The sequence below is a fragment of the Penaeus vannamei genome, chromosome 17 (genome assembly GCF_042767895.1).
Source record: "Penaeus vannamei isolate JL-2024 chromosome 17, ASM4276789v1, whole genome shotgun sequence".
Lineage (NCBI taxonomy): Eukaryota > Metazoa > Arthropoda > Malacostraca > Decapoda > Penaeidae > Penaeus > Penaeus vannamei.
Window position 1 is genome coordinate 5,354,085 of NC_091565.1, and position 22,520 is coordinate 5,376,604.

The 22,520-nt window shown below is 37.2% G+C and overlaps 2 protein-coding genes and 1 long non-coding RNA gene across 13 annotated transcripts in view; 2 read left to right on the forward strand and 1 right to left on the reverse strand.

Moving 5' to 3' along the window:
* LOC138864531 (uncharacterized) overlaps positions 1–6,708 on the forward strand; it is a 7,776-nt gene extending 1,068 nt beyond the window's left edge. Inside the window, exon 2 of the long non-coding RNA XR_011399186.1 lies at positions 6–6,708. This is a non-coding gene — a long non-coding RNA (uncharacterized lncRNA). The remainder of the gene's footprint in view (positions 1–5) is intronic.
* Positions 2,023–22,520, reverse strand: part of LOC113805527 (uncharacterized) — a 68,655-nt gene continuing 48,157 nt past the window's right edge. For 4 of the 11 annotated variants that reach the window (XM_027356525.2, XM_070131805.1, XM_070131804.1 and 1 more), the window contains exons 2-12: positions 16,417–19,169; positions 15,935–16,067; positions 15,083–15,133; positions 13,767–13,912; positions 13,258–13,404; positions 12,896–13,012; positions 12,124–12,307; positions 10,861–10,995; positions 10,642–10,721; positions 9,934–10,038; positions 2,023–6,894 (exon numbers count right to left, since the gene is read on the reverse strand). In XM_027356525.2, coding sequence (XP_027212326.2) covers positions 6,769–6,894; positions 9,934–10,038; positions 10,642–10,721; positions 10,861–10,995; positions 12,124–12,307; positions 12,896–13,012; positions 13,258–13,404; positions 13,767–13,912; positions 15,083–15,133; positions 15,935–16,067; positions 16,417–18,981 — 3,789 coding nt within the window. In that variant the 5' untranslated portion in view covers positions 18,982–19,169 and the 3' untranslated portion in view covers positions 2,023–6,768. Of the gene's footprint in view, positions 6,895–9,073; positions 9,172–9,933; positions 10,039–10,641; positions 10,722–10,860; positions 10,996–12,123; positions 12,308–12,895; positions 13,013–13,257; positions 13,405–13,766; positions 13,913–15,082; positions 15,134–15,934; positions 16,068–16,416; positions 19,170–22,520 lie in introns of all 11 variants that reach the window. The other 7 variants (XM_027356527.2, XM_070131810.1, XM_070131808.1 and 4 more) reach the window with 4 other exon arrangements.
* LOC138864605 (uncharacterized) overlaps positions 22,269–22,520 on the forward strand; it is a 9,838-nt gene continuing 9,586 nt past the window's right edge. Inside the window, exon 1 of the mRNA XM_070132428.1 lies at positions 22,269–22,409. Coding sequence (XP_069988529.1) covers positions 22,269–22,409 — 141 coding nt within the window. The remainder of the gene's footprint in view (positions 22,410–22,520) is intronic.

Consider the following 22,520-nt stretch of genomic DNA (forward strand, 5'->3'; position numbering starts at 1 on the left):
GCAAGAAATGCCAGTTGACGTTCTACGCACGACGGCTACGTGCTCTCCAAGGACGCGAGTGCAAAGCCCCGGCTGGCCATGCACGGGCGCCTTCATTGAGAAAGAGATTTTCTGCGAACCACCGGAGATGAAGACGTCCTTCACGCCGATCCTGCCACGCCCTGCAGGTGTTGCGGGGGCGAAGGTATTCTGATGGACTTCCGTTCTTAAAAATGGATAGTATATGAAACATTTTTATTGCCTGCATTTGACTGTAACCCGACTTATTCCTATGGAAACACACATGCGCACACACACACACACACACACACGAAGAGAGAGAGAGAGAGAGAGAGAGAGAGAGAGAGAGAGAGAGAGAGAGAGAGAGAGAGAGAGAGAGAGAGAGAGAGAGAGAGAGAGAGAGAGAGAGAGAGAGAGAGAGAGAAAGATATACACATCCTAAATGTCCAGCTTAGTCACTTTTAAACATTCATGTGGCATAGTATATATATTTTGACAAAGCTTTAACCTGTGATTAAAATTTCCATCTTAAGAATACCATTTGTGATGGTAGTTGCAATATATTCATCACAACTTAATTTTTTCCTCTTAAGCATTTATTAGAGCTAATAATTGATTTCTGTAAGTTAAACATAAAACGATGGAACCTACTAAGGTTTCATTTTCAGTGGGATCAAAATAATTTGAAAATATCAATGAAAGGTTATAAGTCATATGTCATATGAGGAAAGCTAAAAGGAAATCAATATAAAGGTTCTAACAAGCCATACTTTAGATAGTAATTACCCACTAACATAGAACGAGTTGGCAATAGAAAGTAACCTCTACCATAAAAAGTGTTCTATAGTGTCGGTAGCCATATTATAAGTATATCATAGGGATTAATCAAATGTTTATTATTTCAGCAAGTGTGGTAGAGACCATGCATGTTAGCATATTTTCTTCTTCCTTCCACGATCTTCTAATAATTAGAGTACATTTACAGCCATTTTTTCTGGTGTTTTGCAGTTTGTATAGAATGAAAATTTGTGTCAAGTTCCCTTCAGGTAACATATAGTACATGTCTTTAAATAGAATCCTATGATGCTGTGTCTAACGTGTATGCTACATAAATGTAATCAAATTAAATAGTTTAGTAATGGCAAATAGAGTGGATTACATTATTTCATTAAAAAAATCCATGGATAATGCAGTATTGAGACATCGAGTTAAAAAAAGTAAAATACTGCTCTTTGAATATGAAATTTTGTGATGTGATTACAGCAGATATATTATGTAACTACAATACTAAACTTTTACCAAGAAATAAAGTACACTAAATATATTTGATGATAAAAAGTGACACTACGCTACACAGACACAAGGATAGAAGGGTAAGCTAAAACGATACCAATCTTATAATTGCTTATTTCCAGAATGCTGAAAAATTTTAGTACATAAAGTAAAATACTATATCTGAACAAAATTTTTTTAAATGACATGAACAAGTCAAGAATCTTTTTAATGAAGCTTAAGTATCTGCCATTGCTGTCTATTACATATTTGAATATTACTGAAAGTTCAAGTTGTGTTTGGGATCACTTTCATGTTTTACTTTTATGAAAAATGTTCTAGACTAATCAGTTTGGCTATGCATATAGGTACAACTTTCCCATTTTTAGTCTTTGGTAATAGAAAAATACAAAACCACATTCTATGAGCATATTCCCAACTAATGTAACTTAGCTAATGGCTGTACCAACTTCAGGGAACATGTAGATCAAATAGCTTACTACAGCCAAAAAGCCAGTCTGAAGCAATGAGTCTTCATGTTTAATGATTCAGGAGTTTACTTACTTGAATAATAATAATAAAATAATTTTTATTAGCTATTAGCTAAGCAAAGAACATTTCTATAGAATTTAATGTTTTTATACATGTTTAATAACTAGTGGCAGAAAGCTCATACCAATACTAGTTTTATAACTGTTAAGTTAATATTGCTTTCACAGAGGTAGAATTGAGGATAAACATAGTAAATACTAAGGTCAGTATTAATTTATTTGCTATTTTTTACACAGTGTGAAATAAGGACCATTATTTACACATCTCCAACTCTGTACAATCAAGCCATTCACAAATTTATACATAAAGCCAAATATAGGTCACTCCACTGACCTACACATGAAGCCAGATATTTCTTTATTATCCAGAAGTTGAAGCACCTTACATGTGTACTGGACAACAGCCCCGAATGCATTCCACCTTCAACCAGCCTGGATGAAGGACTGCACGGAAGCTGAGCCTTGTATCACAAACAATTTGCATTTGTTATTGCCTGATGGTGGTTGGTGGCAAAAATATTGTGGAATAAAACAAAAACAAGTAAAATAAATAAAACTAAAACGGTTGCTTACAAAATGTAAAGGTACTTCAATATCAGCACTTTTTTTTTGTTTCTTTTTGCTTTTGTTTTTCTTGTTAAAAGACTGGGCCTACTACATCATATATAATATGGCCTCTTTGGGAAAAGGTTTAAGAAGCAGATCTAAAGACTTTAAGCTCTCATTACTGGTTATTATAAACTGGAAGATTAGAAATATTGGTTATCACAAATGGAAGAATGAAGCTAAACTAATTAAGAGGAAGCCAATATCCATATTATGTATACAAGAAAAAATATGTATATAAATAAATAAGTAGTTTAGGGTAATTTCACTGTTTGTTGGCTGCAAAGGAGTAAATTTTAGGTGATGATAATCAGCTGTCCCCACACAGTACTTTTTTCATTAGTATGCAACCTTCATGAGCAAGACACATGCTAAATGGCTGTGTTTAATCAATGTTTCTCAGTAATGAAATAATATTGCATTTTCTTCCATTTCGTAAAAAATTACAGCAACTTTTTAAAACCAGGCTGTGAAATATAAAAAATAGTACCAGTAATTGCTTGGGCAATGTCATTTGGAACAGTCAAAACATTTTCACAGACTTGCTTGGCATGCATGCATACACTATCACGCACTCACACACTAACAAACTGTCCTTTGTTCGCACTCACATTGCCAAAGAAATTACCAAATCTGACTACATACTTCATCGTCTGGGCCTCCTCCTCCAGGAGCAAAATAGCTTGATGCAAACAACCTTTAGAACACTACCCTTGAGCACTCCTGCTAGCATGGGGCCAACAGAATCCTCTATTGGCACACTGAGCATGAAGTTACAGCTATGACTGGCAACAGGCTCGAGTCCCTCAAGGGTACCTCGGCCTGACGTTAGAAGGGTCTGCAACACAAAGAGCTTTTGAAATTCCTTCTCTTAAATTACATCCAACTGATCTCTTACGATTGTCATCTTTTATATATATATTTGTATATATAAATATTCCTCTAACACTTAACATATCTGATGTTGTGCCTTTAATCAATTCTGCAGTTAAAAACAATAACATGGCACACTGTGCAAATAAAATAAAATAAAATCATGTTATGTGAGCACTAATAAATACATATCTGGCACTTATTAATGACCATGCCAGAACCCCTGTAAGAAAATAAGTACCAGTACATCATAAGCAAAACGCCTTCCAAACGAAAGCAAAACTTTCAAGAGTAGGAAAGAAGCAGCATCTTCCTCCTCTTCTTTATGCAAGATAATCATCACACACTAGCTTGATAAATAAGAGAGACTGTCTTCGTCTAGAACTCCTTGTGGACAAAGCGCTTTACTTTGAACTTCAACCTCACAGCACGACACAAAACCTTCACATGCAGACCCTTTCAAAAATAAAAAGTTGGAAGACCAAAAATAGGTATCTCAATAGAAAAAATATGAGTTTCTCTAATATGATACTAATTGGCCCAATGCTGATTCGATCCTATTTACATTTCCTTTTTAGTTCATGATCAATCAAGCTCTTCATACTCCACTCTTATCAGGATAGTCTTGAAAACTGTGGTTCTATCTAACCTTTAAACATTTCTTTCCCCCTTTTTGGACAAATGAAAAGCTCAAACTATAAGATAAAACTAGAAATTATTCAAACAACTATCAAAATAACTGGCAATCACCAACATGAATGCCATGAATTTCTTGGTCAATTTCTCACCAAATGTGTAAGTACTACATCAACTTTTTTCAAAATAGAGAAACCAAACTAATCTGATGACCCTGGACAAATATACCTACTTTATCTATCTTAAAAATGCTAACCCACTTTTGAACCACTTCGATCTTGCAACACTAACTGACCACCAGCTCTAGGCTGAGCCAGGGGCAGTCAGGGTAATTATGTAAACACACGAGTGCTTCGAGGCGATCTCTGTCAGCTGTTGCCTAAGTGGTCCCTAAGAGCTGGGTTAGTTGAAGCTCCCCACCACCTGAACAGTATTTGGCATGCACGTTCCTCTGTGAAGTCATCGAAGACCATCAGCCTTGGTTGAGGTAAGTGAGGCTCAGCTTTGATTTACACCAAAGATTCACACTTGAGTTTCTTGACTGCACGGGACTGCACGAGGCTCTGGCCATCTGACCCTGACATGTGTACCTGGTATGGTATGGTGGGCATTCATCACTGGGTTAATGCAACATCAGTGTGAGCTGAGATGCTGCTCATGGAGTTTTCTACCACCAACTTCAACTGATGAAACTCGCAGATGTGTTTATATATAGGTCTATATTTATATTTTTCCTGAAATGAAAGCAGTGTCAGCATTCTGACTTTGTATCTGTGTTTTAAGACTTAAGTAACCATGATGAGAAATTCTGCTGGTATGTGTAATGAAGACATTTCATCACTCTGCATGACTGAGAAAGTGTACAGACTATTTCCCTGGATCTAAATGAATACATGCGGCATTTTCTTTGTTCTTTCTTTGTAGATTCCTTGTAGGCTGACTTGAGTGCTTTCCTGCACCAAATGGGACATGCATAAATCTGTGTGATAGGCTAGCACGTTTGGAAGGATAAAGCACTGGCTGCTCATAATTTGCCCCTTCGCAATTAGGGCATTCCTGTTACGGCAGGGAGGAATGATCCACTTCTCGATTATGCTCAACAATGCCAGAAGCTTCAATCACATGTAACAATAAATAACATTTGTCATAAAGTAAACTTGTTTTGTGCAACACTTGTGAGAGAGAGAGACCAATGAACCTGTGTAGCAATTTCTGGTCACTCCTTTCTCCTCACTAATGAGAACAACAATGGATAGAATAACAACATACAAATTCTTCTCTTTTTCGGACAATAATATAAATAAATATACTAACCAACCAACCATAATCTATTGTTCTTTAAAATGGACATGATGTGCTCGGACAGGAACAACGGCACAGTGGCACATTTCTAAAAATTATCACATTAAATTCCAAACGGTATTAACACTCCACGCGCATAAAATATATCTATATATTTATGGTGGACAGAAAAAAAGAGAGAAAAAAACAGGAAGTCCATTGGAAATATGGACATCACTCTGCAAACATGAATATGATTATAATTACTGGCTACAAGGATGCACTCCAAAGGTACAAGGAAGAAATTGAATGTTGAAAAAACACAAATGAAAATAAATTGTGATTTAACACAAAAAATATACTCTAACGCTAGAACAAACCTAATGCTGTTTCAGGTGGAAGCAAGGCAATTTAAGATTTTAAACATGGAAAAGAAATGGAAAATAATTTTGAAATGGTATCAGTATTTCTGAAATATTTTGATTTAGTTTTTAGCAACTTTCATGAATAAAAATATAACTGAATTAAGCTGATGATAATAGTAATAGTAATAGGAATAGTAATAATATTTAAAATCAATAAAGAGCCAAAAAAACAAATGAGTAACTCACTGATCACCTGATTCAACAAAAACTTCCAGGCTTCACACACTCTGTATAGACCCCAAGGTTGACAGTGTATAACAAGTGTCCAACCAGCTAGGCAGTGGCAGCTTCAGCCCTGTTTTCAAGTACAGTAAAGCTTCAGTTTGGGTTGCTTTAACAAAGACCACTTTAGCCTGAGATGATGCTGTGTAAAAGCAGCCCTGGTTAAAGTATCATCAACTGTTAACCCACCCAAGAAGGCAGACTCATCACCTGAGGCATATTAACTTCAAAAGCTATAAAGGTTGTTGAGGCACAAAGGCATCCTTTTATTTTTTCAGTTATCATTATGTTTCATATATTCTTTAAAATGGTCTAAAGTATCCACCCATCAAATATTAACATAATCACAGAGATTTTCATAAGGAGAGGGGAGCAAGGGGTTGTGAGAGAGAAAGGGGGGGGGGGGGGTGATGATTAAGTAGTTACTGTGGGATACTCAGTAAGCAAGCCTTCAACTTGTAACAACTGGCAACTTTCTGCAAACAAGCAATCTGAAGGCAGATATATCATAAAACCATTCACATATTGCTGTATTACACAATACGTCCATGTACACAACTCAAATAACTTTTATTATCATAATTCCTAAATAACCTCATTACTAGGTAGTACCATATTTCCATCACACTAATGATAATGATAATGAAAAAACAAAAAAACAATAAAGAGAGAGAGTGAGAGAGAACTGTTTTCTTATTTTTTTCTTCTCCTAATATGCAGTCAACACCTACATTCCTAGTAACATTGTATCACACTGAATAGTCCATAAGCACTATTCACCCAGGAACTTCGTCAAGCTTCCCCAACAGGTTTTGGGTGTCATCGTGGCCTACAAGTTGAAGATTGGCGGGAGGAGAGGTCGGAGGTCCTTGGGAGGAGAGGCTGCAGGTCCGCCCAGCTCCTCAGGCAGGGTCTTGGGACAGGTCCTTGAGCAGGGTGGATCTGGCATTTTTTAACTTGTCAAACCGTTTTATTAGATGGCTATTGGTGGTTTCCAGTTCTTCTAACCTATTCTGGGCATCCCTTAGCTGAAATGAAAATAAGATCATGAGTAAGACCTTTTTTGTTGCATTTCTGACAGTCAAATAATTAGTACATTGGATGACATACTGCTTATTATAGTGTTGGCTGTCATAATGGTAATTATTTTGTATGTTATGAGAGTCATGTATAATTGTGTGAAGAAGCTGGTTTAAAAGATAAAGAGGTTTTAGTATGAAACTTTAATAATTCAAGTTAACTAATAGAAATTTGCAAAACCCAAAACTTAAAAAATCCCTTCCAACACAATAGTAGTAAACATCTTGAGTAATGCAACACACCAATTATCATTTTTTAACTAATGCATATATTTACAAGACTATTACTGCAAAACAGCCATAAGAAGACTCTAATAAGTAAAACCTGCTGTTTAAAAAGTTTTGACTAATAACTTACACAAACTCAACAACTTATTTACATTAGTGTCATGAACTATATATTTTCATAACATTTGTACAATGGTCTCCACTTGCAAAGCACCAACAATTTACTGAATTTTTTTTGCCAATTCTAATTCATGAACTTGCCATATTCATGAGTAAATGTGGGAGATATTTCATCACCATGTTGCTAACAAATGTGAATGAGAACTGCTGGTTGCTTAAGCTTGTAACCAATCACCCAAAACTCATTCCATATCAATAATGTTTTGACTCACTGATATATATAGGGTGTGGAAGAAATCAAAATTAGAGGTTTAATTGTCTTTGTGCTAGTTTATAAATAAAGACTATATATTAGCAAAAAACAAAAACAAAAAAATTGTTCATCTATAAACAAATAGAAAACAAAAATCACACCCCAAATTTTAGTGTGTGTGTAAATAACAGATAGGCACACACACACACACCCCTAATCTGGCACCTTTGAGAACCATATTATTGAAGAATCACTGCTAAAACAACATAGTTGTTCAATACTAACAATCCATACAGATATACCAAATGGGACTATTTAATAACTATTGGTAAGTAGGTAATTTAACCAAAGGAATGTGAAATAGCCATTTTGTTATCCATGACTTCAGATACAAAAAAACGGTATTTATTATAAAACTAGATGAGTATTCTTGGAACTCTTGTGAAATATATTAGAACTTGGCACAATCTGAGCAATGAATTACATCAATGTTCCTAGTATGATCTGTGGCTCTCACAACACAAACCTAATCACCTTGTATACTTTAATCTGATATATAAATCTGGGAGGGGAGAGCATGATGATTGAGGAAACTCAAAATCTGTGCCAAACTAGGCAAAGGAACTAGATTTCAGGTGATACAAATATACAAATATATTTATATATATATATTTACAATTAACCTATTAGTGATGTGTACATGAACTGTCTACTGTGATTTTGTTTTGTCATTTTTGTCTACTCGTGGATGGCTTCAGTAGCACTTAGTCTCCTTGGAGTCAATTACTGGCCCTTCCAGATCTTACTTGTTTCCCATATTCATTGAAATTTTGGGAAAAATCATCCATTGTATCATCACTACTGGCATAATTACTATTATAATATCAACAATACTAATTTTCTTTCCAAAAATTCAAGGAAGGTTTAAATAGGTGAGACCTGGTAGGTCTAGTAACTGATTCCTTAGTGAGTAAACACTTGGGGAGCCATCTCTGTGTAACCAAAATGAATAAACTGATATCCCAGTGGACAGTGCATGTACACAAGCTCTCATAGAATCAGCATTTTGCAGTATGTGTAATAAAGCTTATGTACAACACAAATGCCAAGCTATTAATAAGCATAATTGAATCATGCCATTACATGTGAAAATCATTTCAACAAAATTCAAAGAATGACAACATATACACATAGGAGTGGATGAATAATCAATGCCAGTGCCGCAATCCTAATATCTGGAAAACTCCCCAAACAAATAATTCATGAATACAAGGAACAATGTACATAACTGTGAACAAGGACTTCACTCAATCATCGGATGGACACCTTTTCAAGGTCTCATTTATATTAGTTGTAGCACATGAATCATAGAAGAGGAAGGTTATGACAATTTTTCTTATCATTTCAGCCCTAATATCAGAAGCAAAACACTGCGATAATACAAAGCTTCTGGAGCTTGTCTACAACCAAAGACAACTATGATATGATTTAATGTGTAACTTTGGGCAACTTGTCGATTTTACATACAATCGGCCAATTCTGTCGTGCCTCATTTTATCATACTGCCTCTGGAGGAAATTCTTCGCAGAATCCAGTTCATCGTATTTTTGTTGTAATTCTCGCAGCTGGTGAGAGAATTATGACCTTGTCAGTGTGTTTGATGCACCTATTCTAAATACCAAGGCTTTTATCTGTGAAGTAAAGAACCTTCACAAACTGGGGCTATTAAAGTAAATCTATGTGTAGAGCCTACAAAAAATTATGAACTATAATGTATATGAAACTTCACAAGCCAGGGCTAACAACATGAAACTGTTTTGTAAGTGTATCCTACAGAATACTAATGAAAATAATGCATATGAGAAATTGTGTTAGCTTTTAAAACTAAAAATGAGAATAGATGAAACTCGATAAACTCCTTGTTTTAATTCTGCGCAGTGTTCTATTCTATCTTACCTGACAAAGACAATGATGAGTGATTCAATTTATGAACAATCGTATTTCGAATTCTATTTTGAGTAGAGAAATATACATGTACCCATTGGAATAATAATAATTATAATGCCGATGCAAAATCTTCACTAAGATACACTCTATAAGCACTTTCCCAACCCATTCTGTAAAGAGGCATTGAAGGAGGTGAAATGGAAAAGGAATCTGCTGTACAAAGTTCATAAGTTACCATGTATAAAAGGCTTCATCTTTATTATGGGATATAAGGGACCTCTTATTTTATTATCCATCCAGTTTGTATCCTCCTAAGGTAATAAATACTACCATGTTAACAATTACAGTAAATCACGAACAGCAATTTAAAGAATTAAAACAAGAAATAAAGATAAAAAAACAAAATCATCAAAGCATTAGAAGCTCTAGAAGATACTTACTTCCCGTTGTAATTTTCGCTTTTCCGATTTTAGCTCCTCTTCACTCTTCTCTAGTTCTTCCGATTGGGTCCTATATCGAGCCGAGAGAGCATCCAGCCTTGCCACCTGTGCAGTAAACAAAAATTAGTCTCCATCGTACAAGAGAAAGTAATCTTGTTTAGCCTTGAGAATGCAAAGAGGTTTGGTGCTGAAAACCATAAAGAGCATGAAACAATTAAAAGACAGGTTACTATTGAAGAATAAGCCAATTTGCTTAATGTGCTAGATCCTACCACATGAAAAGTTAAAAACATTTAACCTGAATATCTATAATCACAAGAATAACAACTATCAAAAGCAGAAAGAATGACCTAATTCGTTAAGTACTTCAACTTTTCTTTAAGAACTTTGGTCAGATTTGGATGGTGAGACTGTGTATCTAAAAACAATAAAACAGACTGAAAAAGAAAATAAAGTAAACCATAACTCACTTTCTGTCTGAAAATGAAACACATGTGATAGACCCAAACTAATGTGACAAAATAAAGAATGCACGCCTGAGAAGTACCACTTGCAGTACAAACAAAGGAAATAAAACAAGAAAAAGGGCTACATCCAACATGCTTGGTCACTTCTTGGGAATCATCTACTTGCCCTAGAGAGAACCTCAGGAGCCAATAAATTTTTTTGGCCTGAGAGCAAAAATCGAGCTAAAGAAATCATACTCACGTTAGCCTGTAAAGTAGACACTTCAGCTTCTGCCTTCTGCACTCTAAACTTATATTCGTTTACAGTTTTGTTTTGTTCCTCTGAAAAAAGGTTAAAACCATCAATCAAATACATTGCTAGTTACGCAACAGTCAACCAACAGTCTTGTTGCTTAAGGACACAACACCATGCTATAACACGAGTTTGATCATGCAAGAGGCCTCTAGCCATGACACTTACTTTGCCTGTCATAGTCTAAGCCATTTTCTTTTCTTCTTCTGTTCTTATTCTTTTCCTCCTCGAGTTCGAGCTTCAATCTTCTAACTTGGTCTTCTAGTTCCTTCTTCTCTTCACCAAACTTCTTTAACCTAACATCTGTTGAGAGAGGAGAATATGTTAAAATGAATAAATGCCCTCAATCATCCTCATTGGTTTTACATGTTTTCACCCTTGGATTGAATGAGTGCCTGCTGAAGTGAGTGTTTTCATTCCAATCTTTTACCTTTTAGCTCACAGCATACAACCTTAATGTGTTTTCCAAGGTCTTTACTCAATCAGTATTAATCCTACCAAGTGAATAAAGGCACTTATTGTTTGTTCTTAGCCCTGCAATCTTCTACTTTTCATGACTTCCACAGCACTAGCAAATGGACTTTCCCTCATTTAACTAGAATTATTCCAATCCTGTAGGCATCACTAGAACTATTCCAATCCTTCAGGCTGACACCATAAATCTTGCATTACATTCTCATGTCATCCTGTACGTCCTAATAAATACTGATTCATAACTACCCACATTTTCTTCCAATAAAGGACACCTATCTATGCACAAAACATATTTCTTTAATTTGTAAAGATGTACTTGCAGTCAGGGTCAATAGGATGTTATGAAACTTCACTTCTAGCAACAAAACACATACATCACCTGCAGCAACCATATCTCCAACATCACAGACCCCTGTCCAGTTCTCTCCCCACAATTCTATGCTCTCTGCTACTGGTTTAAACACCAAGATAAATACTACAAAGAAAACTATCAATCCTAAGCCTGCCACTGATACCACTAAACCTCTGAAGGGTCCAAATTCAGTTACTCTTAATGCCATACCAAATATCTTGCATGCTAGATCTCAATTAAAACTTCAGCCTTTTTGCTTTGAAGTAGAATTTCAAATTCCATGCTTCCTAATCAGGTGCCAGTATAAAGAACCTTGAAAAGGTAACCAAACCAATATCAAAAATATAGATAAAACCTAGGCAATAATAATACACACTTCTAGTACTAAAATATATATATGTAAATAACTCATGTTGCATATTCCTAATAAATTATCGAATCATGTACATTACACGAAGCAGATTGAATATCTAGAAAAAAAAATCATACCTACTTACAAATCACCTATCAATTTTTTTATTTTTGACAACTATTCTTGTTTTAAAAACTCAAAGGGAAGAGATGGAAGCAGAAAAGAAAAGAGACAATGCAAAAACCTCCCATACCTAATGAATCCTGAGCAGCTCCTTTGCTGAGCAAATCAGCTGCTTCCTGAGAAAGCAGCGCCTTCTTCACGGCAATCTTCCTAGGTGTGAGGTCATCCATGTCAGCAAACTCATCGTCCTCATCCTTGACGGGAATATCCGCTTCGCCGTTCTCCTCCTCGCCAACCACCACCAAGCCATATTCCTGCAAATGGCAAGAATAAATGATAACAATGAGAAAAATATGGAGACAGTTCGACGAAAACCAAAACTCAGACATGCTTGCTAATTTCTACCTCAATCAATTGGATACTAAGTAACTAAGTCCTGTGTTCGTCATTTGAACCTTCACTACAAATCTCTCACTCCAAAAGAGGAAAATAATAATACACTGGTACTCCTTACGAAACTGAAAAAGGAGATAATAAGAACTATTATAAGAGACAAGAGAGTACAATAAGTAAGAAACTTCATGGAAAGAATATGGTCTGATAATTAAGTAGAAAGCAAAAGCAAAAAAGAATTATAAATCTAATGTTTGTTCTAAAAATATACTGACTTTATCAAAATATAAGAGAAGTTCACAAATAACGTTAGAAATTACAATGCAACAATTATAAAAACTTCTCTTAAAAAAAGAGTAACAAAATATAAGAATAGAGAAGAAAAAGGAGAGAAACATCATTCAAGAGACAATAGTGACTTTGAAAATAGCCAGAACACATAGAAGAAATAATTATGTAATGAAGAAAGAACAGAAACCAATGAACTCAACTTCTCTAATTGTCCTCACCTGTATTAACGCATCTCTTTCTTGTAACAAAGCCCGAAGAGCTTTAACTTCTTCTTGTAACTTTGTTGCTACTTTCTTAAGTTGTTCATATTCAGTACACTTCTTCCTATGCTCTTTCTGCAGAAGAGAGATCATCCCTATTTAGACTTGTATCAAACCAATATATGCAGATATATTTTTTCAATCAATAATTTGTACCAAAATATGTATTTAATGACCATTTCAAATTAATCTTTTGGTGGTGTACTTCATGTTCAGCTAGTGACTAGCTGTGGTAATATAAAAATAACTGATCTTAATTATATGTCTCACTTACTCAACACATACAAGTTTCTCTCTAATACCATCTTGAATTTACTTACCGATAACTGTGTATGTGTTTCTTCAAGCTCGGTATACTTATCCTTCATAAGTTCTACTTCAAATGTTAGAGTCGCTTTTTCATTATCTAACTGTGCATTAGTTATCATAGCCTTGCGGAATTTTTCGTCTAATTCTTTCAATTCGGCCTGTAAACAAAAAAATATTGATTAACAATATTTATGATGATAATAAATGTTAATGAAAATAGATTCATGATGATAAAAATAATAATAAAAAAATTAAAAAGTAACTGTATATCAATAGCATAACAGTATATCACGCTCCATAAACTCAACTAAAACGTTTAGAGCATGCTTTGAACCCTCCTTTACTCCCACTCTTCTTTCGTCCTTCCATAATTTCACATTGCAAGAAAAATTCTAAAACTCATAGGGTAATCAAAAAGTTACAAAGATTTCAATAACCTAATAATCACCTTGATTTAGGAAATTTCTGACAAACTGTTGTAATAAAATCTGGTCCATACAAGGAAATGCCCAAAACTTACCCTCATCTCCCTCACGTTGGCCGGTAGTGCAGAGTCGTCAGTGGTGGAGTCCTCTGATGACCTTCTGGAAAACTGCCCCGCGCTACTGAGTGCCCCCGTGCGACTGAGTGGCGTCCGGGTGGGGGCAGCCGCTCTAGGTGATGGCTCTGGAATGTTAGGATAGTGTTAAGACCTGTGCTTTTGCTTGATTACTCTTTGTCATTTTGGCCCCATGTGTGTGTCTGTACGTGTGTATAAAAAAGTTTCTCAGCTGTATGAAGAGATCAATCACATGCTATTGCTAAAAGTTTCCATAATGATAATACATATATCAATATGCTCAACTTGGTCTACAGCAGTTTTGCTATAATGCCAATGGCCATAACTGCCACAGGTATAACATTGACATAATACCATTAATAAAAATAATGAAAAAATAAATAAAATTGAAAGTAATAAAACTAAACATTAAAATAAAACAACAAACTGTTATACAAATAAAATAGTAGTAATCTAAAAGTATTTATCTTCATCAAATACAGGACAAATAAAAAGGCAAATGAAATATGACAAGAAAAAGAATACTGCTAAGTACTTTATTCATTTATGAATCAATCTAACAACAGCTCATGAGCCAAAAATGAAAACAAAAATGAAAATAATACAAAATAAAAAGAATTTCTTTCTAAATCTCAGAGCTAACTCCTAAAAGAAATAGAAAGAGAGAGAAAACCTACATTCACGAAGTTAATTTGAGAATCTACACGCTAACCAACGGCTACAATATTAGAGGACTATCGACAGAATAAATACTATACACATGTTAAACCACCCCCTAAAAAACTTACTGAAAAAATAAAATCAAAACACTCTAGGACTTTCAACACTAATGCAAACAGCTACATAAGGATGATCTATTACTTAATTTGGAAAGGAAAGAGACATGAATCGCATTAAAAATAAACAATAGCTGTGGTCATGAGGAATTTTGACAGTGAAGAATTATTTGGGAGAAGAGAGGGACATGTCAACCCACAAGAGGAACTCTAGGTTTGCAAATCCACTCTCACGCTTTTCTGCCTGGGGGTATGGTTCCATCATAGGACAACAGGCAGTGGTTTCACTCGAGACAAATCTAATAGGAAAAGTGGGGTGTGAGGTGTGGGTTGTGAGGTGTGGGATATGGGTTGTGTGTGGACAGGTTGGCATTTTGCTTTTCTTGTTAAAACACCTTCAGGGAGAGGCATTACAGACTTGGAATGGAATGTTAAGAAAGCAAGAATTATCTGATCTCTTTTTTTCTCTCGGTTTAGTCAACAGCACCCTTACACCAATACCTTGGGATTCCTCCTCCTCATCCTCATCCTCCTCTTCATCTTCCTCGGCCTCTGTGGTGGATGCAGGAGCTTACCAATAAACCTCAAAATTTTCACATTCTACATCACACAGAACTTGTATGTCACCTTCCTCCTAAACTTCCAAGAGATATTCTGAGTAGCCTAATATTCAAGTTATATGCTTTACAAAAAAAATAAAATTCAAAGTCTTATCTTCAAAAATTCAAAGAGATAACATCCAATAAAGAAACATGTAAAGCATAACAACATTTCCCATACAGTATACTATTTCATTACTGTATACTTTTATAACATTCAGCTGAAACAATTAACAGTACCCAAAATGACAGGATCAAACATGGAAAAAATAAATACATTTAGCTTTTTTATCAGTACAATGCAATCCCTAATAAATTTGAGAATGTCAAAATAAAAATAATAAGGATTCAAATGACACAAAAATGAAGTAAGGCAAAGAGCTAAAACAATAGCCAAACACATAAATGTTCTGTGCTGGTTTATATAAATTTATACAATCTATATGAAAGTATAATCAAATCCTCATTATTTTCATCTATCCATTTTAGCTTCTCTTAATTAAATGAACTGCAACAGATGAATTGAAGTAGTATTACTAGAAGAGGAAAGTTTCCCCAAATGAAAAGATATGATTTGACAGATGTTTTTAAGTAATGCTTAGCAGCACTTTAAGATCACATAAGACATATAATTAGAAGAGGTTGCACTGTACTTGGCATCAAGCAAACAAAATTTGAGTCTTACAACCATACTCTTAAAGAGGAAAACCATGGAATAAAGAGGAAATCATCATAACCAAAATCACATACACACCTGCAAATGCAGGAGTTCCAAATTGCTTTTCCTCTTCATTTTCTTGGTCCTGCTGCTGCTTTTCGAGTTCTCGTAGTCTCAGTTCTCTCGCTTCTGCACGTGCTGCTCGTCGTTGGGCTAGCCGGGCCTCAGCCTGAAAATAAAAATGCCAGTTTGAATATGATGTTCCCAGCAAGAAAAATTCTAAAGTATCCTTGATTAAAAAGGCTTATCACAATCACTAATATTTTCATCCACTTAAAGGTGTGTGCAATCATTGGATATACACTATTATTTGCATGAAACTACTCTTATGACTATTATTGCCTTGTTACTACATATCATCCTAGGACCCAAAGCATCACCATCTCTCGCGATCTATACAAGAAAGACTTGTCAGAAAATAATTGCAGTGAAAATGCAGAAATTTTTACAATAGCTCCGTCAGCATATGCATACTATGTAAGAGGCATAAAACAGTTTACCTTTTAGTAAGAACTTACTTCATCGTGTGATTGGCAAACAGCTACTGCCAAGAACCTGTCTCCAACAGGATCAGGACTTTTCAGAGAACCACTGTCTGCCTTGAGTGGTGTATTTTCAGGAATTGGAGATTTCAGTCTATTTTTGGTTGGTGTTCCCAAACTTGGAGAACTGGTTTCCTCTTTAAACTCTGTAGTTATATCCTTTGGAATGTGAAGCTCAAGATTTTTACCTCTACTTGAACTGGAATCCTTGGAATGTTCTGGTATTTCAGTTTCACTATGCATGTCATTGATGATATCTGTTACCTTATCTGTCTTTTCAGTATCTTCAGCTTCATTGCTTTCAAGACAAGACTGATAGAGAACAGTTGATTCATCATGGGCTGACCCATTCTGAGGCAGTGTATCATCCACACATTCCTCACTTTCCTCTTGTTTTGAAGAATCATCTTTCACCAATGTTGTTTCACTGGGAGGGGTGACCATCCCCTCTTCCTCACTATCAACAAAAGAATCGTCACCCTTGTTGGCCACACTACCATTATCTTTATTCTCACGCAAATCTATACCAGGCTTAGGTGACACAGGGAGGCTATAATAACCACTGTCCTTCACTAATTCTGTTCCTTCGTCTGGGTTTAGGAGTGAGGTCTTGGCTATGTCTGGTGAACTTGTACTGTTCTTCAAGCTAGTACTGCTTTCAGGTGATAAGTCATAGATCTCTGCTTTACCATCAGTAACATCAGTGTCAATTACTTCTGTTTTGATTTCATTCTCTTCTATCCTTTTCCCAGGTGTATCAGGCGTTTCAGTAACAACTGGGGAATCTACTGGCAACTCGGCCTCAACTTTAAGGTCTTCTTCACCTGCTCTACAAATATCCTCAGAAAGACTGGCATCTTGGCTGCTTGCAAGGACTTCTCCTAACGATGACTGGCATGTCTTCAGGGATTGGCTGTCCTCTGACTCTAATCCTTCTTCCTCCTCTGACAATCTGTCCAGTTCTTCATCTAAGAGCTCATCTAACTCCTCATTGAAGGCATCACTGGAGGTTGTTGATACACCTGACAATTTTCGGACAAGCTTTTCCCTTGATAGGGAATTCTTTCTTTCAACTCCCGTAGGGTCAACTGTAACATCATCATTATAGGCTTCAACTACTGTATCAATACCAACAGCATCTGCATTCTCCTGCACAAAACATGCATCTTCAAATTGGGAAGAGCCACTGCTAATTTCTCTTTGTACATCCTGAACTTTTTCACACTCCTCCTCCATCCTATGTATCATGACACTATTAACCGATTCATTCAAGAGCAGATCAGCGGATGGTGATTTACCTTGCTCAGCTAATTCAATTTCATGGTTACTCTTTTCTTCAACTACACTGCCATCCAACAAAGCAGGTTTATACCCTTCAGGACTACTCTCTTTCTGTTCCCCGCCGTCTGCTTCATCCCAGTCCTCCTGGGCTGAATCAAAGTCTTCATCACTATCCTGGCTGCTCAAAAGGCTTTGATCATCTTTGATATGTTCAGTCTCTGCCTCCGGTGTTACTGTATCTCCACTATTTTCATCTGGGTCACTTTCCCTTTGAGGCAAAATCAGAGTTGGATTTGCTTCCTGAGTTTCTTCACTATTAGAGATCACAACCATTGACTTATCTTCCTTTGTAGCAGAACAAACACGAACACTAATGGTATCCGCATCAGTTCCTTTTGTGTCCTCCATATCAGGCAATTCCCCATTTTCAATTTTACAAGTCGCTTTTTCTTCTGAATTTCCATTCATATTAGCATATTTTTCAGATAACTTCTCCGATGAGCCACTTCTGTCCAGCTCTGGAGGGGAGAGATCCTTTACACTAATGCCCGAATCTTCTTGTTCTTCCTGTTTCACATCAGGATGTGGTTCCTCAGAATGACTAGTAATCATAAGGTCTGTGTTTTCAGATGATCCACTAATATTTGCCAGTATTTCCTCACCAGCACTTGCTCCATCATCAGGTACATTAGAATCTTTGAAGAAGTCTGTGCTTGCCTCAAAAACATCCTCAGAGAACCCCCCAACAACATTAAAGCTTTTTCTGGAAATATCACCATCCTCAAAATCCAATCTACTTCCACTCTCTTCTGATGCACTATCATCCCTGTTTAAACTGACCACACTCTCCTCATCAATCTGGACATCAATTTCCAGGTCCCCTTCAGTGACACTGCCCTTTCCTCTTGGGATGCTAACTTCCTCTTCAAAGGACACATCAAAACTTGTCACTTCCAGCTTGGGCCCCGTTTTAACAGAACCATCGTCATCAATGTAGAACTCTCTGTTCTGCAGTTCCTCCATGTCCGCCACAAAAAGATTCTCCTTGCCAAATGACAATTCTTTCTGCTTTGCATCTTTCTCCTTCTTTTTCTTCTTACCTGATTTAGAGAAAGAGGGGGACAGGGATGGAAGAGAGGAACTGATAAACTCCTCTTTCCCCTTTCCTGTCTTACTTCTCTTCTTCTTTTTTGTCTCATCCTCTATTTCCTCTTCCTTCCCCCTCCCCTTCTTCTTGAACATTGGAAATAACTTGCTCATTGTTCTGGACTCTGAGCCGTTTATCTGTCAGCCCATGAAATTACATGAGGGTCTTCTGTGGTCTCCTCTTGTCAGTGTTAATCACATGAGCACAACCAGTGTCACAGCAAGTTTATTCTTTATGTTTATGTTAAATAATTATTCATAAATACAGAGCAGTCTGCAGTGCAATTTCTTTTATATTATATCTGTAAAACAGGAAGAGAATGAGGTCATGAGTTCCAGCTGTAAACCTCCACACACTTACTAATGTAGTCACTGTTACCCTCACACTATCACAAGTATCTAGAGTACTTTTCATGATGCGCTCTGGTGATAAGATATGCCAAGGTATTTTTCCGTGTTTAACATTAATTTGTTGCCACAAATGCATTTCAAATCTTTACTTGTTAATAATAATAATATTCATAATAATAAATATAATCATTATCAATCATAAAAACAATGATCATATTAACAGCAGCAGCAATCAACAGCAAAAACCAAAACACCCCATTCCCATTTCACAATTCCACTCTTTGCTAACCTTTATGCTCTTAACTCTCCAGATTCTAAAACAATTACAGATGAATTCCATATATATTCTCCTTATGTTTCATAGCATATCTACTACAGCAACTCTGCACCTTGTATTACTCCTATTTTTTGTTTTTACATATATATCATATAAAGATGACAGTCACAACATACACATATATGCACACTACTTCAAACAACACAAATAAGGAGAGGGAAAACAGCCCTGGTGCGATCAGAAATAATGAGGTTAAGGCCATTAAAATGAGGAATAAGACTAAGAGGAAGTAAATTGGAAAACATAAAACTAAAGACAAAAAGATTGATTTAACAATAATCAAGAGGTGGGAGGAGGGAGGAGGGAGGGGAGAGAAGGGAGGGGGGGGGGAGAGAGGGGGGGGGGAGAGAGGGGGGGAGAGAGAGAGTGAGAGAGAGAAATAGTGACAGAGAGAGAGAGAGAAAGAGAGGAACAGAGATGGAGAGAGTGAGAGAGAGAGAGAGAGGAAGAGAGAGAGAGAGAGAGAAGGGGGGGAGAGAGAGAGAGATAAGGGGGGGAGAGAGAGAGAGAAGGGGGGGAGAGAGAGAGAGAAGGGGGGGAGAGAGAGAGAGAAGGGGGGGAGAGAGAGAGAGAAGGGGGGGAGAGAGAGAGAGAGAGAATGAGAGAGAGAGAGATAGCAATAGAGAAATAGTGACAATGTTCTTGGAACTGATCTCCCAGTGCAAAAGCATGGCAAATAACCCAATGCCTTTTTATTATCCACCCCATTCCTGCCAAGCAGTGGTCTGACTGTGCGTGGCTAAAGATCTCCACCAAAATGCCTGGCAAGGACCCTGCGTGGAGAAAACTGCATTGTAATGGCCTTAGTGTTTATCCCAGCAATCACACAGGATCAGAAACTCTGCAGTTCCTCAATGACCTACATCCCCATTTAATCCTCTTGCGAGATTTATCACCAACTCTCAACACAAAATGAAATAATTTACTTGGCCTTCAAGAGGGAAGAGCAGCATGACTGCTAATGAGTTTATAATATTGAATTAAAGAACCAAATAAGGAAGAGAGAACTAGGAAAATGTGAAGGTAGGCAAAGGAATAGGAAAAGGACAGCCAAATAGGAAGAGAGACTGGAATGTTTAATAAGGAAAAAAGAAAATTTTAGTTTTGGTAAAGTTACTACAAACTAGTTACCAAAAAATGCAGTTGTAAACTGCTGAATGTTTGGAGTGAGGAGAAAGGGAGGAGGAGGAGGAGGAGGAGGAGGAGGAGGAGGAGGAGGAGGAGCAGAGAGAGAGAGAGAGAGAGAGAAACAATAATATACAAATACACACGTACAGACAGGCAGAAAAATAATAACAAAGTCTAGTAGATATGCAGGTACATATATGCAAATGTAATACATTCTCCCAACCTCATTCACTCCAACCACACATCACCATAACGCAATCAACGCTGCCATCCATGCAACGCGGATTTCAGCAACTTCAAACTACCGAGCCGAAAACAATCACTGCCTGCTTTTCGAGGTAACCAAAGCCCATTCTATCAATACTGAAAGCGAGCGAGCAAGCAAGCAACGGTCCGCGCCCAATACGTCTCAGTCCCGAGTCAATTTTCTAGCGCTCGGTGGCACGCTGTTAAACCCCACCTGTCTAATGCCTTGTGAACCGATAAATGCATCATATATTTACAGCAATCAATCCACCAATAACAAACCTCCCACTGCAATACAGCATGGGATAGAGACAGCGCAGTTTGACATACAGAACTTGATAGAATCTACAGTACATACGAAAAAAATTATCGCTGACTGACATATCAAGTGTTACCCACATGATTATCACCTACATACTGAAAAGCGGCAAGTAAAAGATCACCATGCATATAACCGCACGTATGCAGCCGTAGCAGGCGTCAAATGAATTTAAACGATACGAATTGGAAGAACTTAAAAGTCAATATATTATATCGCCTAATATATCAGCCCGCTAAAATTCTGACAGCACCGGATGCGCGCCAAGTATCATAACAAAATTCTCTCTCTCTCTCTCTCTCTCTCTCTCTCTCTCTCTCTCTCTCTCTCTCTCTCTCTCTCTCTCTCTCTCCCTCTCTCTCTCTCTCTCTCTCTCTCTCTCTCTCTCTCTCTACCAGCTGTTATCCCCGACGTGGGAGGTTGGGTGGGGGTGGGGGTGGGGAGGCAACCAATGCTGAGTCATCATAACGAGTTTTATCCGACCCCACATACGGAACTTCAGATAAGATATTTACAGATATATATATCTAAAAAAAATCAATCAACAACTTCAAAGTAAGGTGGGAAAAATGTCAGCTCCAGGTAAAAACTGTATCATCGCTCAAAGAAATCTAGTGTAGGCGGAGAGAGAACATTCAAACATATAAAGAAGGAAAAAAGTGAGAAAGAGAGAGAGAGAGAGAGGGGGGGGGGGAGACCGAGAAACAACGAGAAAGAAAGACAATGAGAAGGAGAAACAAATATGATGACGAGGAACAAGGAGAGAAAGAGAGAGAGAGAGGGGGGGGGGTGAGGGTAGAAGAGTCTACACCTGCCCTAACCCTAGTTCCACGGCATCACACGCGCAGCAATCCAATCCGTCAATTCACACAATGACAACTTGCACCGAAGAAATTTACTTTCGTAAACAACAGCACTCACATCCCCACCCCACCCCACCCCACCACACCCCTGCCCCAGTCACGCCCCAACGGTCGGTCTTCTGGGGGGGGGGGGGGGGGCGCAGCGGTGGTGGTGGAGATGACGTCACCGCGAGTTTTGAAAATCGTTGCCCGGCCGCGTGAGGCGTGTGCCCGGGGCCAGCGGGCACGATACCCAGAACCAGCACGTGGGTTCTTTGTCATGCTCCGGGAAAATGCGGCCCAGCAAGGACAGATCCACGTGCGGTACGCATCTATTAATGAATGCTTCAAGTAATTACGATAAAGTTAACAAAAGGGTGCCAATTGGATAATGCTAACAAGCGAGTGGGGAAGACATGGACAATGATCT